Here is a 19,312-nt window from a genome sequence, read left to right on the forward strand (position 1 = left end):
TTTCGAATAAGAGCAAAAGCAAAATATAAAAACAAACATCAGACTTGTTTTTAAGAATTTGGTATGTCTCTCATTCGAAAACCATAGTACATATCGTTGATCCCTACGAAGACTAGCACAGTTCAAAATTTCAATCGACTAGCACAACTCACGATTTGCCGCGAAGAGTAGCATAGTTCAGAAATGCCGCCAAGAGTAGCACAACTCGCGTATTTCCCGTAAAGACTAGCACAACTCGGGACTTATATTAATGCGAAAAATGTGTGAGATGCGATATCTTACGCAATTTTCGACCGATCGGGCTGAAATTTTAGGAGATTTCTCCTTTTGCAAAAGCTAAAAAACCATTTTTTTTATCCCGATCCTATACGTCGTTTTGAAATGCAGGCACAATTTGTTCGATTATCTCGGAAAGACTTTAATCAATCGGGCTAAAAATTTGTGTGCGAACTCCCCTCGTAATACTAAGCTGACAGATTTATTTTGGGCTTGATCCTGCACGTATACGCAGAATGCGGTCGCCTCCAAAAAGTCCATTCTACAAAAAAAAGTTAAATTGAAAAGTTATAGATCATTGAAAAATACAACTTTTTCCCATTAACATCAAATCATGAAAATGCTTATAACTCAAGTTTAGGCCCAAAATCGATTTTTTACAGCTAAAAACCAATTATTTGCTATAAAACATTACGGATTTACGTTTTACATGAAAATGTTAAATATAAGTTGTAAACATTTTCAAAATATATTATGAAAAGCTGAAAGTTATATTTTGGCCTTTATCTCATACATGTATACAAAATTAAACCACTTTTTTAATTAAATTATAAAAAATGCATAATTTAGGAAATACGTAATCGCCGAATACAATCCGTGTAACTTGGCATCATATAACGACGTACGCTATATTAATTAAATCTTTTAAGCTGAATCAGTACAATTCACTTTCAAAATTCAAGTGTATATACTGAACTAGAAAAACCTAAACTCAATAAAGAAAATTGCTTAGATTGAAGAAAAGCTCTAAGTAGCTTACTACATCCCTCTAAACTATGCTAAATACCGAAACAATCAATTTTCTAATATTCTAATTGAAATCCTACAAACGAAATATCATCGTTTTGTTTACTTCCTCTTGAAAACTGCGATACAAAAGTGTTGTATTATTTTTCTGAAATTACAATAGAGTACAATTAAAATAAGATCTATTTTAAGAATATCTACAAACCAAAATAAATAATTGATACAAATACAAATAAGTTACTAATTTTCCAGTAGTTTTGATGATAGTGTTGATGACCGCCAGAAGAATACCAATCAAAATTTTGACAACAATATTGAAAAAAAAAATAGGATAATACTGTATAAGCACCGACAGGCATACCAACGCGAAGTGCGAGCATTTTGCGCGAAGCGATGCAAGGCGGCAAGCCAACACGGCCGTAAGGCCGCACGTGGCGCGCTAGTTATTGAATTATTGGGTTAATTAAGTTCATGAAATCCTTGGACAAAGACTGACAAACCTGGAAGTTTTAAAAAGTTTCAAATATTTCTAAAAAAAGTAAACAATTTAAAAAAATAGTTGTAAAAAATTATTGTATTTGGGAAAACAATTTTAAATTCGGTAAAAAGTTGTGAATTGTGAATATTTAAAAATGTTCATAATGATAGTTTCGCAAAAATCGGGAAATATTTCTAGAAAATCGTTGTTGAAAGTTTGAGTTGTACTAGTTTTCGCGGCCAATGCGCTAGTTGTGCTAGTCTTCGCGGGAAATTTTGAGTTGTACTAGTCTAGCGTGCGTAAAATTAGTGCTACTTATGACGGAAATTTTGAACAGTGCTACTCTTCGTAGAGAGCGACGATATAGGATTAATGTTTGTTCCAGATATCGGTTGAAAGGTGTTTATACAATTTATTTAATTGGTGTTACAATAAATAGTATAATTTTAATTTTTCTCCAAATAGCTTTCAAACTTTTTAATCATTTATTATTTACTTTTAAGATAGTGATTTAGGTTTAAACTATTTTGACGCGTATCCAATGTTGTATCTACGAAGTATGCAACACCTAAAATATATTAATTGAAAAAATTTATTACTACAATCAAGCGAGACTGCTGACATATTGTAGCACATATTATTGTGTTCAATCACTATGCCTGATATTAGACGACATATAAAATTTTTCTTTCTTTACTACATTTATTTTAAGTTTATAATACTGTTTTATCACATTTGAGAATACAGAATAAAGAAAAGAAACTGAATGTTTCATTTTGCGACTTTTAAAAATGCAATTTCTTAAAAAATGTTATAACATAAAATTTACAATATTTTAAAAGTGTCAACTATTATCTAATTTAAAATTCAAATACTAGAAAATCATACTTTAAATATACTTCTTTATAATGTAAATGTTTAACTGTCTCCATCGAATTACAACCGAGCAAGCGTCAGCGAGCGAGGTGAGTATTGCTGGTACACATATGATGTTTATTTCATAAAACTATCTACATCAACAAACGGTAAGACTATTAACTCGTGAAAATCATCAATAACAGGTATTTTATATCATTAAGTGGAGATTGAACGATTTTATTAAAAAAATCTAACTCAACACAAAGAAGTTCTGCATCTCGTTTTGTAAGAACTTTTTTTGCACGTTGCTTTTGAGCTATAGATTCGTGGCGCGACGAATGCCTTGCCGCTTTAGCGGGCTTTTCAAAAAATCTTATCTAAAAGAACAGAGTAAACTTACGACTCGGATCTCTTCCCCTATACATCTTAATGTAGCATTTCAACCCCCCCCCCCAATCGGCTACGTAGTTTATGGACGCTACCTGACATGGAAACTTTTTCCGTGTACTTACATATTCTGAATTTTTTTTAATTCCGAGTAAAAATTAATATAATACAATTACCGAATGTATTTATTTATTTATTTATTTATTTACCAGAGTAATACAAGTAATACATAAGTTATACATGTAATACATGTTTGCTAACCTCCGGACATACTTGATATGTCCGAGGCAGCCAAAACATCCTATAGAGGTAGACACAGCTACCTGTACATAGGTCCAGTATGATACATACTACTTAGAACTACTTAAGAACTACTTAAAACTAGATTCCAAGATCTTCAGAAAATCTTGAACAGAATCAAACAATTTTAACAAAACCCAAAACCATAACAGATTCTAATTATGTTATTCAAATATTGCTTGTAATATACTATTAATTTTATAATATATTTTTCTTAATCCATTTTTTAATTTTGTTCTTATTATATTTTTGCTAATATCTAAGACTTTAAGATTAATTTGGTTCTTTGGAAGACAATTGTATACTTGTATCGCTCTTATGTAGTTATTTTTATCACTAACTGCTTTAGAGCTCTTAGGCGGTATTGTAAGTTTGTTTCTAGTTACACTGCTGGACATTACATATAATTTCTTGAGATCAATATAGTGGTATATTACGCACTCATATGCAAAAATTTGTTTCATATTCAAAGGACTTTCTTCGTCGAATTTATTCTTGTTTACGCAAGTTTTAAAATACTTTTTTGTGCCCTTTGTAGTAGGTCGAGCTTATTTTTATAAGCACCACCCCATGCTATGTTTCCATAGCTTACAATGCTATGGAAGAATGCATAATATATTATTTTGAGTGTATCTGTTTGCATATATTTCGACATTTTATACATTATATATATTATATAATTGGTTTTCTTTATTATATACTCAATATGTTTATCCCATTTTAAATTATAGTCAAATATAATACCCAGATATTTACACGATTCAACCCTGCTTAATCTATTACCCTGTATATAAATGTCCAGATCAACTGGAACACTATCTTTATAATTACCAAAAGTTATATACACAGTTTTTGTTACATTCAAGGATAATTTATTTAGTTCTAGCCAAGTACTTATATCCTCTAAGTACTTATTCATTTTACTTTCAACCTTCTCCCAAGTGTCATCAGTTGCAATAATAGCTGTATCATCAGCATATGAGATAGTATTTTCATTCCGATCAGTTAACAAGTCATTTACATAGATAATGAACAGGAGTGGTCCCAAAATAGTGCCTTGAGGTACACCCGTAGTTATACTTTCATAACAACTTTCAGTCGTTCCAATCCTTACTTTTTGCCTTCTATTATTTAGGTAGCTTGATATTAGTTTATGAGCTTCCCCTCGGACACCATAATTATACAATTTATCTAGCAAAATCGAATGATTAACAATGTCAAAAGCTTTTGCCAGATCAAGGAAAGTAATGGCTATCGGTTTACTTTTATCTAACTTGCTATATAATAGATTCGTTATAAAGCTAAGCGCATCTTTTGTGCCTTTATTTTTCATGAAACCAAATTGATTCTGTGCTAATATTTTATATTTATCAAGGAATGAGTGTAGTCTTGAATATATAATTTTCTCAAAAATTTTAGCTAGATTAGATATTAACGATATCGGTCTATAATTTGATACTTTAGTTTTAGCGCCAGATTTATATATTGGAACCACTTCTGCTGTTTTTAGGGCCAAAGGTCATATAGATTTTCCAAGGCATAAGTTAAAAATATGAGAAAGTGCATTAACAATTATATATGATATTGTTTTCAGGGATTTGGTTGTGATATTATCAACCCCTCCATTCTTCAATTTCATATTTTCAATTATTTGGAGTATCTCTAAGTTATTAGTCGGTTCCATAAATATAGAGTGTGTGTTAATAGGTGGCAACTTTAACTGTTTACCCTGTGGGTTTATTATTTTATCACTTAAGTTTTGTCAAATTTTACAAAAATAGGAATTCATATTATTAGCAATTTGAACTGGGTTTTCTATTATATTATTATTACTAATTTCAATTTTACTTATAGTATTTTCAGTTAGCAAATTATTTCCCATTTTATTTTTTATGTATTTCCATAGTTCTTTTGAATTGCTCATATTCTTCTTAATTAGTTTTTTTTCATAATTCATTTTTGCCTCATTAATCACTTTGTCAAGATACTTTATATAGTTTTTATATTCTAGTTTTAGTTTATCATTATTTGGTTCCTTTTTCATTTTAAAATATAATTGTTCTTTTTTTTCACATGATATAATTATTGCCTTAGAAATCCAATCCTTTCTTGGATTTTTCCCATGATTCTTTGTTTTTATTACTTTTTTTGATTTGATTAGGCAATCTTGTATCTCATTTATAAGAAAGTTTGTAGCTTCATCAGGATCATGCATTGATTCTATTATATTCCAGTCTTTGTTGGTTGCTATTCTGTATAATTTAGTATAATCATATTGATGTTGTACAGCCTTATTTTTTATATTTGGTGGTTTTTCCATTCTCAAAAATAGTGGATAATGATCTGTAAAAGAGGGTGGATATTTTAAAAGTATTTGTGCTGATAGACTGTGATTTTATATAAATAATATCAATGCATATTCCATTGGCGTCAGAATCGTTAGGTCTAGTTGTATGTATAAAGCCAGGAAAGAAACCTTCTCCGAGCATATTGTTTAGTAATTCTTGGCTAACAATATCTTCTTTCATAATATTGATATTAAAATCACCAATAATCAGGTGGTTTTTAACATTTCTTTTCTTATTAGTATATGTTTTTAATTTAGATATAAATTCAAGAGTAGGTAGATCATGGCACCTATACAGTGCTGATATTTCAAGATTTCTATTATTGTTTAATTTTATTCTAGTGTTTAAAAACTTCAATTTATCAATCTCAATTGTCTCTGTAATTTCAGTGACGCAGTCTTTTATATATACAACTACACCATCATTTTGATTATTATTACTATTATTATAATATATTTTGTAACCCGGTATCGCATAAAGTTTGTAATTCAGTAAGTTCCATGTTTCAGAACACACAATTAAATATGGTTTAACCTTTAATCTCCTAATACAAATTTTTAGCTTAGAAAAATTTGCATTTAGACTTCTGACGTTAACATATAGTATAATACTATCATTGCTACTCATATTTTTATTAAGAGATTTAATATCAGGAAACACTTTTTCTTCTTGTATCACTTCTTTTTGTAATTCTTCCACGATGTCAAAGTGCTGCTCCATTACGAAGATCTTTGGTTTGTTTGTCTGGAAAGGCGTTTTTGTGCTACGTCAGTGTTATTTGAAGAGTTTCCTGTCCTTCTTCTGTGTCTGTTGTCTATGTTAGTCATTGCATTGCTCTTCTTATAGATTCCTACATTACCTACAAATCTTGGTATAGTAGGACTGACTGGATAATCAGTCATGTCGATGTATCTTTCTATCTTCTTTTTTAATATTGCACATTTTTCAGTGTCATTGGCCATATGTTTAAAGTCCAGATTAGTTTTATATGCAGTGTTACTGTAAAAACTGTTTATACATATATTCTCTGCTGTGTTATCACATTGTTGGGTTAAGTGAGAGCTTGCACACTTTATGCAACAAAGAGGATTATTGCATTTCTGTGCATTGTGACCAAATCTTCCGCATTTATAGCATGGCTTGATGTTAATTAGGTCCTAAACCTTGCAGCTTTGATAACAAATAAATACTCTTTTTTTATTATCTAAGATCATTTTATACAGTTCTCTAGGTATTTCTATAATTATACTAGTCAAGTTTGTTGTATTGTTGTAATTCATATGTAGCACTTTACATTTTTCATTAGTTTCATTGAAATTTCTTAAATTTAGATCTTTTTCAATTTCTTCTAAGGTTATATTAGTATAATTATCCACACCTACAATTTTCATTTTCGGAGATTCTACTTTTTCAATAGTTGTTTTACAATGGTTAGAGATTTTATCAGTCAGCAGTTTGAAAGTTGTTTCAACACTCTTTTCATCCATACTGTTTATAACAATTTCATTCTCATTTACTTTCCTAAATTGCTTAGTTTTAATGTCTTTCTCGTTGACTAGGATATCACAAACCTTTTTAGTAAATTCTTTCTTGCCTTGTTCATCTGTTATAATGTTCTTGACGATGATTCTGGGTATTCTTTTTCTTTTAGTAGGTAGTACATTGGACGTTACTTGTGCGTAAGTTTTTAGGTTATGCTGTAGCCTCACTGAATCATCATTTTTCTCCTCTTTAATTAGTTCTTTGAGCAGTAGATTTTTATCTGTTAGTTCTTCGTTAAGTTGTTTTAATAATTAATTTTCAACATGTAAATTTTCTAATTCATTATTGTCCGAGAGAATTGTTAGGTTGTGTTTGTCTCCATCAGCTAATTTGGATGAATTTTCTTGTGATGACAAGATCGAAATTTCATTTAAAATTTTGTGTTTAACCTCATCCTCCTTAAAACTTTTTATTTGAGCTATTAGATTTTTAGCTTCTTGACTTAATGCAATATCATGGTCTTTTAAGGTTATGTTAAGCTCCACGTGGTCCGGGCATATTACAAACACATCACTGATATATTTTTGAGTCTTGCACTTATCATAGTCACTTTTGTGATATATGTTTTCACACAGTATACAAATTACAACTGTTACACGCTGTTTTGGGTGACACTTCTTCTCCTTCTATTTTTTTTGTCCCATACAGTTACTACTATAAGTACGACACATAAGTCGAAGCGAATATTTACCGCGCGAAGTGTAGTCAGTATAGTATAGCAGCGCACTGTACATGCACATAGGTATATAGTTGCGTACATACAGTCTGATCTATAGGATAGCTGCGTACGATACATATAGGCATACAGACGTACAGTACAACGCTTACAGTAACATAGGTGGTTTTATACGGCACGCGCTCACGCTATAGAGGTACATACTCACTGAGTATTCCTAAGCGTCCCACACGTATACGGCCCTAGATATAAACATATTACCTGCTTGCCGAATTTAAATTCTAGCGCACCGTTATATAACGCACAGTGAGTAAGACTGTCAATAGTCTCCGAAGCTTAAAGTACACTCTTAAAAATACAGCTGCTCGTAGCTAACGCGAGTAATTCAAACATTATTTTATTTATTTACTCAGTGATTACATCTGTTTGAATTACTTTTCCCCTTATTGTCAATTTGTTACCTCCTGGTGAAATCAAACTTTTCTTTATTAATCGGACCCTCACAATTCTAATTAAATATTGGAGGCAGAGATATTGTTTAAGAGCGACACGCGGAAATAAATTCGACTTGATTATTTTTTTTTACAAACGCTTATAAAATTTAAGGAGAACAAAGCTTACTCATCTGACGAGCGCTCACTTATTTCTCTTGTTTGTTGGAAATACAGTGAGTCAGAACCGCGTGAATTTTTTTTCTTCTCTCTTTACCCTTTCGTTATAGCAAACCAAAAAGAATTTTTCAGAGGATGGCGCTTTTTCAAGAAGAACTAGATTTACAAATAGAAAACTGGGCGCTTTCCCTGTCGCCATTGGAATTACAAAATAGATTAATCGAACTAGATCTTATTCGGAGTAATTCAAGGCTAGAAAATGTAAGTAGGTTAGCTAGACGACTTCGCGGAGACTACACTGCAGAAGATTTTCAAGAATCAAGTGATCCAATATTTATAGTTAGTTCAAGAAGAGACACAGATCTCCACAGATTAATACAGACAGATAAAACGTTACCTACGTCGCTGAAGAATAGCATAATAGCACGGCGCAGAGGAAGCAGAGTAAACGTGTTCGACACAAATTCGACATTCATAGATGAGTTCGAACCTCTGATTAATAATCCACAACTGTCAAGCATAACGCGAACGGGTACAAGTGTGTTGCCGACTAGCAACAGCACAGCGGCAACGACAAGTACCAGCACAATAACAACGCAAGCACAAGGAACAAGGCAAGCGAATACGCAAGTAACGTACTCAAACAATGCTCAGAGAAACGAAGAGTACCTCAGGCAACAAAACGAACAACTGATTAGAATGCGCATCGCAGACGTCAAAGAGAAGGAAGCTTTACGACAACAACTAGAACAGCTGGAACAAGCTATTTTAGACATGGCTGAATCCAGTAATTCGTACACCCCGACGACGCCAGCTGATAGTAGGAAAGTTCGATTTCAAGAGACGCTGGATATTCGACACCCTGAACCTGACGCGCATAGTACGCGATACGCAAGCGAAAACCTGTTGATAATTAATTTAGACGGTACACAGAACTATCAGACTAGGCAAAATCCATTCAGAAGGCAGAGTAACACTCCAGACTATCAAGAGTCTAAGGGGAGGGGCGGATCACCGATTGGTAATAACAATCCATTCCTCAAGCCTGGGGAAACACCATACGCTAATAGCACTAATCCTTTTTGGCCATTTGACGCCACGCAAACGAATCCGTTCAACCACACACCCACTCCTACGTGGACATCACAGTCACGTAAAGACATCGGAAAAATCGCCCGAGAATGGAAAATAAAGTTTGATGGCAGCCAAGACACTTGCATCGAAGAGTTCCTACAGAGAGTCAACGAATGCAGAATGTCATCTCATCTAGACGACACCGATTCGCTGAATGCTATGTTGCACGTATTAACGGGGCCAGCACTAATCTGGTGTAGACAACTGCGACACACTTGGTGTACATGGACAGATTTTTGCAAAGCTGCAAGGCGAAGTTACGGAGTCGATCAGGACATTCAAATGCAGCTGTTAGCCGAAGCCCAAGCGCGTACCCAAGGGAAAAAGGAGTCAGTGAGGGAACAGATCTTCGCAGTACTGACGATCCTCAGCAGGTTAGATGAACCTCCACCGGTAGACGTACAATTGAAGATGATTTATGACAATATGTTGCCAGAAATCAAGATGATTGTACCACGTAAAGACGTCACAGACTTAGATGCCCTAGTTACGTTAGCGAGGGACGCCGAGAAGTTGGTTCACGATCGAGACAACTACAAGCCGCCACCTCCACCGGAACGTAGCCTGCTACCGCATGTCGCCTATAAGGAAAAGCCGGCTACACCAACAGCCACCACTGCGAAAACTCCTAGCGTGAACACTGTAACAGAACCCGTCGAACCAGCGAGCCCGCTCCAGAGCACGCTAGTCGCGACGGCAGTAAAGGAGGCCCTAGCCCAATTAGGCCTTGCGGGCATTGCTGCCTTTCAGCAGCAACCATCGCAACTACAGCCGAAAGCCATCACAGCGGGTGGAAATAACCCGAAGAACGGCAAGAAGTTGAAGCCGAAAAGTGCCAGCTCTCTCTCTCTCTCTCTCTCTCTCTCTCTCTCTCTCTCACGCTACACTCGCCAGGGCTCTCCTTATCCTCCCTCGTACCTGCGACCTCGCTTGCTCGCATGCAAGCCCTGTATATAGTTTGTCAATAAACGCTGTGACAGTTCCTCAACAATCTCGACAGTCGTTATTTTGCATGTTCCTACGCGTATACTTGTACCTCGCTCCATCACCGACGCAGCCGCCTCCGCGGGCTTACGTCTCGCATATGTACGAGATCGCAGCATAACTGGCCTGGCCGGAACCTATTCAGCACTAGGTGCTATCCCGACGACTCTCTTTCTCGAGAGTAACGAGGTCTACGGACCTTGATTATAGCGGAGCTGGAAACTGAGCAACTGCATCCAGTACACCGTTATAGACTTAGAACTAGAACTAGACAAATACGTGATTTTTATGATCAAAATAGGGCTACTAAGAATGTTAAATGACGTCATAGAATAACGTTATTATCAAATCGAGTTTGAGATACCCAACGCTATAAATTAATGACGTCATTTTTTTTTAAAGGGATTGTATGATATAATATTCTAGGAAAATTCAAATATATGCAATATTTGTCACATTTGATACTACCACGGTCATGCGAGAAAAATTACTTCTCATGTTTTTATAATTATTTATTTTATAGCATGACAATCCTGTCAGAAACATTTACATCAAATCATACATCAAATTTTATGTGAAGATTTTAAACAATTTCGTGTAAAATTTCACATGCACGAATAAAATTGTAAAACTTAACGTAAGGTTTTACAATTTTATTGTTTAATGTAAAATTTCACATGTAAAAATTTTAAATCATTACATAAAGTTTGATGTAAAGTTTCTTAACAGGTAATGAAGTTGTATTTAATACTTACATGTTTGTCTGGGTTAAGAAACATAAATATAATCATCATAATATAGTAAGGAGTCCACCAAAGCACAAATGCTACCACTATGACTACACTGATGCGCAAAGATTTTGTTTTCGCCCTGTGAATTAATCGTCTTCTATTTACGTCCCCAGTCTTATGAGCTGAACTGCTATTAGCCAATTCAGATTTGAAGAGCCTTTCACTACCTAAAACTCATATAAAACAATTTATGCCTACAACGGTCAATTATATCCAATCTTTTTAATGTATACAACAAAATTAATGTTTACTTTCATAAAATAGTATATTGTTTACCAAGGGCGTAAAATAAGCTTTTTTAACGAGTCGAAGGCAGGTGCGATTTTGAGCTGAAGACAAGTATTGCAAACCACAAGAAGTCAAAAAGCTGACTTAGTCTTTGGTGCACACCATAGTATTGGTACTGCATTTATAGATTTTTACGTTTTTCATGATTATAACGTGATACATTTTTAAATTTTTAAAATATGGCACACAAACTCAACATTTGCATTTTATAATAAAATTTTGTTAGCAAGCAAAAAAAGTTTTTTTGCCCGCTGCTGAGTTTTTTCGCCCGCTACCGATTTTTTTTTTACCCACTGTCAACTTGTTACCCACTATTAAAAAAAAACTGGTACTTAATGCCCTCTTAATTGGTAGGGAAAATACGAAAATCATGCATGTGTTACATAAATATATCTTATAAATTAAAATATTTGTAGAGAGAGTAATAATTTTCCTACGCTGACTCAATCCCTCGGTGGATATTCAAAAATATGTTTGAAATATGTTGATGTTGACTCTATCGGTCTTCTCAAAGCAAGTTGTGTGTAAGAAGGAGAAAAAAAAACCACAGCAGTTTTTTCTATTTTCTTCCTATGAGGTTTCGGTGGTCAATGCCACCCTCATCAGGAAACTGTTTATTCGTAGTATTATGTACATAATATTTTATATAATATTTAACAAAAAAATTTAAAGTATCTGTAGTCGATCGCTGGTATATATATATATATATATATATATATATATATATATTACAGGAAATGTTTTGTTCCCGCCGGACGGCGAGGGAAGAGGAGATAGAGGTGATTATTCTGGAAACGTGTTTGATCCATCTTCTTGAAAATGGTGTTCGTCTCAATCGACGTAAATGTGTTTTCACTACAAATTCTGTAGAATTTTCGGGCGATAAACTAGATACACAAGGTATTCATAAATCTGATTCTTACATCTAGGCAATTCGTAATGCACCTAAACCTTCTACACCTCAAGAATTAGAATTGTTTATTAGTAAAGCTATACGTACTACAATTCATTCATTCCTGATTTAGCTACAATAGCTCGACCACTTCGAGACGTGCTTCTTACATTATCTTTTCAATGGTCGCCAACTGCTGACAAAGAGCATACGAAGAGCTCAAAAATATTCTTATTTCTCTTCAAGTCTTGATGCCATACGACCCATCCTTACCTCTTATACTCGCCACTGATGCAAGCAAAGTAGGACTCAGAGCTGCTTTATCACATAAACTTAGCAACGAAATCAAAAGGCCAATTGCTTATGCAAGCCGTACATTAACTGGTACTGAACAACGCTATCCTCAAATCGACAAGGAAGCTTTAGCTATTTTTATTGTATGGGCTTGTCAGAAATTTTTCAATTATTTATACGCTTATTATTTTACACTTTTAAGATCACAAGCCATTGACACAGATTTTTTATCCTGAAAAATCACTTCCTATTATTTGTATCAGTCGAATAGCTAATTATGCTGACTACTTAGCTCATTTCAACTACGATATTAAGTTCAAGCCAACTAAAGCTAATGCAAATGCAGATTATTGTTCACGTGCTCCACTTCTTTCAACGGTTGACGCTGTAATGTCCCAGGTTTATACTCTTAAAAGATATATATATATATATATATATATATATATATATCTGCGTGCACTCATACAGACGACGTATACTGCATCTGATTGCGACATTGCACTACCGAGCGCCGAAAATTGGAGCGAGTGCTCTGACCTCTGTGTCAGCACTCCTTGTGCGTGAACCACGACTAAAAAGCGTACGCGTCGATCCTTTGTGGCGAATGCTGATTGGATTACCGCGATTTTTTTCATCTCAATTTCATAACCGCGTAAATCGGTACCGAGGTTTCAAAAACCCCGGAGCTGATCCACGCGGTACCTTTTTGCGTAGTCACTTACTCCCTGGCGGTTACGACTGATTCTAAGATGAAGCGGCGGTGTTTGCTAGTGTTATTGTTTGGAGCGTGCTAAATCCGTCCAACACCTTAAGAGCGTGCTAAATCCGTCCAACACCTTGGGAGCGTGCTAAATCCGTCTCTTGGCATAGCATACACCGGAGATCCCTTTGAATGCAGAGTCGTGCTACAGAGATAAGTACAAGCTAAGGACAGTCGAGTGTAATCTTCGGCGTTAGCAAGAGCAGTTGACCATCCTTACTTTAAATTGCCACATGAACGCGTGTAGATCGTACTGTCAGCATCTGCCACAAAGGGTAATTAGAACCATCTGAAGTGCGCAGGATTATAATAATTGTAAGTTGTTAAGATAAATCATATGTACATTACAATTAATAAATAAATAAGACTAAACTTGCTAAAATACTGCTGTAAAACGACAACATCCAAAGCTAATAAGACAATATCAAAACTCCGTCAAACTCTGTAAACCGAACGTCTGTGAAATGCTCTGGGCCGATAAAAACATAACAATCGATATAAATAAAACTCTTGTATACCTAATTTATAATAATCATTAAACCTCAATCAGAACAAATAAATTCAAATCAGCTTCGCAGTCACGACGTGCAGGTAAGAGCACATTACTTGTGGACGAACCATCAGAGTCCACACACGAGGCGATTGAAGCGGACATAACGCGAAATCCGCAGGATACAGAAGTGTCACAAGCCTGCAATGACCGTAAGTACAGCGGACACTCCCACGTCCGCCAAACGCAGTCTCGGACAGAACATCGTCCGCACGCAAATACGCGTCTGCGCAGACTATTAGCGCGGGAAATACTCAAGTCTACAGTCCGCGTGTAACTCTAGTAACAGAACAGCGCAAGTCTTACAAATAATTGTTTATTCTCGCGAATAAACAATTATTTGTAAGACTTGCGCAGCCCGTTCTTTTATCAAGTTCGGACAACGCTATTCATGAAATCGCTCTTCAAACAGGAGAAGAAATTACAAAACTTGATTCTTTTGATATATTTACCATCAACCAGATCAATCAGTTTTCTGCACGAGCAGAGCAGATTGCGAAGAAAACTCGTAAAGATTATAACCTAGGTAAAATTATTCAACTACTCGAAGATGGTCAAGATCTATCTCGTCATGGATACAAAGCGCCTGACTATTTTTATGGTCTTTCTCAAATTGCTTGATTTTCGAACATCGAGTTGTGATTTTATAGTCTCTTTGTCAAGCAATTTTATACGACATTTATTCAGCACATTTGGGCATTGTCAAAATAGAAGGTTTGGCACGATCTTTTGTTTTCTGGCCAGGAATTGATGCAGATATTTAATTTAATACTAAATCTTGTGCTGAGTGTCCCACATCATTGGGAATATCCTAAGGGCCTATGGGAACGTATCCATATCATAAACTTACTGCTCTTTATCACCCTTCGACAAATGGTCAGGCAGAAAAATGCGTGGGTACAACAAAAAGAGCCTTACTTAAGATGGATACGATACAAGCTTCATTGCAATGGAACTTGAATGAGTTTTTGAGACATTATTGAAAAGCTCCTCATTCAACTACTGAACAACCACTTGCTTTATTATTTTTAAAACGAAACATTCGCACACGATTAGATTTTGTTCTACCCGAACCTATCAACAAAGCGATTGCTGAGAAACATCAAGCTGATTTTATTAATACATAACGAAAATTTAAACCACTTGAAAATGTTTATTTCTTTCCGGTAATTAAAAATTATATAAATGGATTCCAGGACAAATTAATTCTCGTCTAGGAGATCATGAAATCAATTACATGGAAAAAAGTATAAACGACACGTCGATCAAATTCGTGCTTTTACAAATCAGAAGAAGTGGAAGAAACAAGAAAAAAATTAGAAAGAGTAACATTCTTTAAAGATAAAATTGATGCTAATGTGACTACGCTTTCCACCACGAGCACACGACGTCGTACTCAACAAGAAGTAAATACTGAAGTAATTACACCATTATATAAGGCTCCTTCGACTTTTTGAACTGTGTCGTTTAAATAATCACCAACTATACAAGCTACGTCAACTCAAGAATCTTTAATTTCAAAATCTTTACCAACTTCAAGTGTTGAGATGTCTACGACTACAATGGAAGCTCAATCCTTAACATTTCACGCATCTCTTTCACCTACTGTAGATGATTTATTCAAAAATCTATCTACCTCTACAACTTTTAAATAAGAATTTCAATCTCAAACTCAAGATCAACGTACTGTACGTTTAACTCAAGAACAGTCATTTTTCATTCCAAACACACCGCCGATTCGACGATCATGTCGGATACGCAAATCACAAACTATTTACTCTCCGCCATGATAATGTGAAATGCTAAAAAATTTCGCATTTCTACTTTCAGTATAAAATAATATCAAAACTCATATTAGAACAGAATCCCACTAAGTTACACCGTAAGTGTAATAAATCGTCTCTCGGAATCTAAAAGGTTTAAAGTTAATATTGGAAATCATCGATTTTACTTGTGATTGCGAAGCATCGAAGATTATAAAGAGCATAAATTTCGCGAAACTGGTTAATTAATCGAATAAACTGAATTATTACGGTACGAATCGTGAATGAAGTTAATTTCAAACCTTTGTTCCGCCATCCCTCTCGTCACATAATTCGATCGTATTTCCGGCACCTTCACTAAGGACGAGCAGACGCAGTGCATTCGAAGAAGCAGAAGCAAGGACTACTAAAGGTAGGTCGACATAATACTTAATATAAGCTAGACAGATACTCTCTCTCTCTCTCTCTCTCTCTCTCTCTCTCTCTCTCTCTCTCTCTCTCTCTCTCTCTCTCTCTCTCTATTCTATTTCGTTGACTATTTGTAAAATACTATAATGTTTACTTAGACATTTTTGTGTTCGGACAATATTAAAAAATTAGTAAAATAAATGAATTATTTGGCCTTATTTTTATTCAAGTAATGTCTCATATAAACATTCATCTTTTACGATTTTTGAACATAATTTGGCATTTATTGATGATACATTCAGACTTGCCAATAAGGAATCATTTACACTGTCGCCTCTACCAAAATAACTTATATCAGAAAGTTTAAAATAATTATGTACATTTGAACTGAGAATATCTTCGGCGCAGTATATCTTGACTAAAACACTTACATGTAGATATGAGCGTTCTTGTAGAACTGTTGCAGCATGATTAATGTTAATATACCTAATTATCTAAGAGGTAACACCCTTTGAGCACCTTATAGCTTTTAACTAATTGTGATTTCCTGACTCGAAAGAGAAAGTTGAATGACACTATAGTGGTCCCCAATTAAAGACACTTTCGACTTTATGCAAGAGTTGATGTATGTTGTAACTCATTGCTTTCTCTCCAAAGAACTTTTCAGTTTTAGCTACGAATACGTGTAGCATTTCATCCGCTTTATTTACTTCTGACACATGAATATTATCTTTTAGTAATATGCACAAACTTTCTACCTGGATATCCATCTTGGGACATGGGTTGATGATGCTCACATAAACAATAACATAAATAATTGTTAGAAATATAGCGTCCCTGTATCGTCTCTCTATCTAAGTGGTCTGCCACTAAAGCGACGCTCATGGCGCTGCGCGCAACGTATAGCGGCGGCGGAACTCATTCCTTGCCGAGACCGCGCAATGTAAAGACGTGTCCTAATAAAGTTTGACTTATAATCAGAAAAGGCCTCTTTAACTAAACCTATAAAACCAACAGGTTATGGGCCTCGCACGTTTCCACCGCGCAGTGATTAGTGTTCAGTGAAATATGAAGAAGAAATAAATCAAGATCGGCTAACAAGGCAAAGCCACTGTCGAACTTACCCAATATAAGCTTTCCATAGCGGGACGCCGCAAACAAAACAAAGGAAAGTTTGAAAGATGAAAAGGAAGCAAGATGAAAGAAAATGTGCCTTCCGAGAACGAGGAGAACGAGGAGACGATGGGAAAGAACGACGAGAAAGCGAATGACTGCGGTAAGTGAAAGATTTGTGTGACGCGTGTTACAAAAAGTGCTCGAAAGTTAGTCGTGAGAAGGATCTAGTGCGTGTTTATATGTCAAAAATCTCGATCTTGGAAGAAATAAGAACGGTGCGAGAATCTCTCAAACATTAAAATCTTGATGTGAAACAAAAACCGGCGAAGCGCCGATTTCCGAGAAATGGTAAGATGGCCGTCGACAGGACCGCGCACGTTGCCGGTAACAGAGAAGGGAACGAGCGCGTGGCGCTGGAATCGGAGAGGAAAGATAGAGAGAGAGAGAGAGAGAGAGAGAGAGAGAGAGAGAGAGAGAGAGAGAGAGAGAGAGAGAAAACATGAGTGCGCGTGCTATGATGCGACAGAGGAGAGAGAGGGAGAGAGAGAGAGAGAGAGAGAGAGAGAATTGGTAAGCGCGATATGACGAAGGGAGGGAGAGCGAACGGATCGAGAGAGAGAGAAGTATAACATGCGGCACCGGAGACGCGGTGTATGAACTCGCACGTTGTTGCCTATTCTGAAAAATTGAAAGTGACTATAGTTCGGACAATGAGTATTTACAATTCGGAAATAAAATTATGACTGGTTACCTGCAACGATATTTACGAACAGAACGACATGTTAATCAAACGATAGGGAAATCGATGCGAACGAATTGATATAAAATATATAAGCGCTATATAAATTGAAATTTTTGTTTGTCTAGACAACATGATACTACATACATTTCTGAGAAATCACGTCTGCAAGTTGAATTTCCAGAAATCACATCCTGGGCAGCAGATAGCAATTTTGATTGAAGATGAAAATATCTGCTTCAGAACGATGAAGGGTGAAGAGTACAAAATAGGTTTGTTACACTAAACCATAAATAAAATTCAACTTGATCAAGTTAAAAGCTATAATAAATTAGCTAACTAATATAAGATAAAATAAAATCCTGTAGCCTAATGTGTAAAAATTAAAAACGATTAAATTATTGATCCTACATATAAGAAAAATAGCAGATGCGATCTTGTGTTCAGACGTAAATGCTAATAAATGCTTTTGTTCGAAATGACTTGTGTTCAGTCTACCAATCAAAAAGCAAGTATGTATCATAAAATTCATAACCAATTATAACAAGATAATTGTTCACAGCAAAACTCAACATCACCAGTGAAAAACTACGAGTACTCTCAGAAGCTGTGACAAATGCTAGGAAGAAGGGAAAGGAAATGGTGATGACAATAAGAGCAACAAACAGAAGTGTACCGGAAGATGAGCGATCAACGACAGAATCAGAAAGGGCCCACGATGAGAACTATATGAACGAAAACAACGAAAGTGATTTAGGATGCGAACCAAACGAAAAGGAAGATGAGGATTTGGAAAAAGTACTCGATCAAACAGATGCGACGAAGTGTTCTATTCCAGGAGTAAGATACACAGATATTGGTGTAAAAACTCAATTAACAGGCACAGGTAAAAATTCTCATGTTATGAAAAATACATTTGGTACAAGCCTTAATCAAGGTTTCAAAACTGATAACGAAAGACACAGATTTGTATCAAAATACAAAATAAAAAATATACCAAATAAATCAGTCACTAAAGATGAGAACGATCAAGATACTAAAATTATTTATATTTCGGCAGAAAAGCTAATTAATAATGCTACAAATTTTGAACAATTTCTTGATTCAGCAATCGCCAATACACAAAAGGAAGATATACAGGAGATGCAGCTCAAATTTAATAAAATGATAGAGCTCACATCAACGATAGTTAACGATATGAAAACTCTTGTGAAGATCGTGATTAGTGGCATGGAAGCCACACAGACACGAATGGACTTCCAAATGACTGAGATGCGAAATGTGCTGAAAAATCATCATGAAAGACAAGTAAAGCTGTACAACGATACAAGAGAAATGATTGAGGCATTCTACGATGAGGCATACGAAAA

The 19,312-nt window shown here is 35.1% G+C and overlaps 1 protein-coding gene across 9 annotated transcripts in view; it reads right to left on the reverse strand.

The window, feature by feature from the left end:
• The window catches only part of LOC103317573 (gonadotropin-releasing hormone receptor), a 449,011-nt gene that overhangs the window by 91,518 nt on the left and 338,181 nt on the right, over window positions 1-19,312 (reverse strand). For all 9 annotated transcript variants that reach the window (XM_031927021.2, XM_031927020.2, XM_031927022.2 and 6 more), the window contains one exon: window positions 11,097-11,299. In XM_031927021.2, the coding sequence (XP_031782881.1) occupies window positions 11,097-11,299 (203 nt within the window). The remainder of the gene's footprint in view (window positions 1-11,096; window positions 11,300-19,312) is intronic.

This window comes from Nasonia vitripennis (assembly GCF_009193385.2).
Source record: "Nasonia vitripennis strain AsymCx chromosome 3 unlocalized genomic scaffold, Nvit_psr_1.1 chr3_random0009, whole genome shotgun sequence".
NCBI classification, from domain to species: Eukaryota; Metazoa; Arthropoda; class Insecta; order Hymenoptera; family Pteromalidae; genus Nasonia; species Nasonia vitripennis.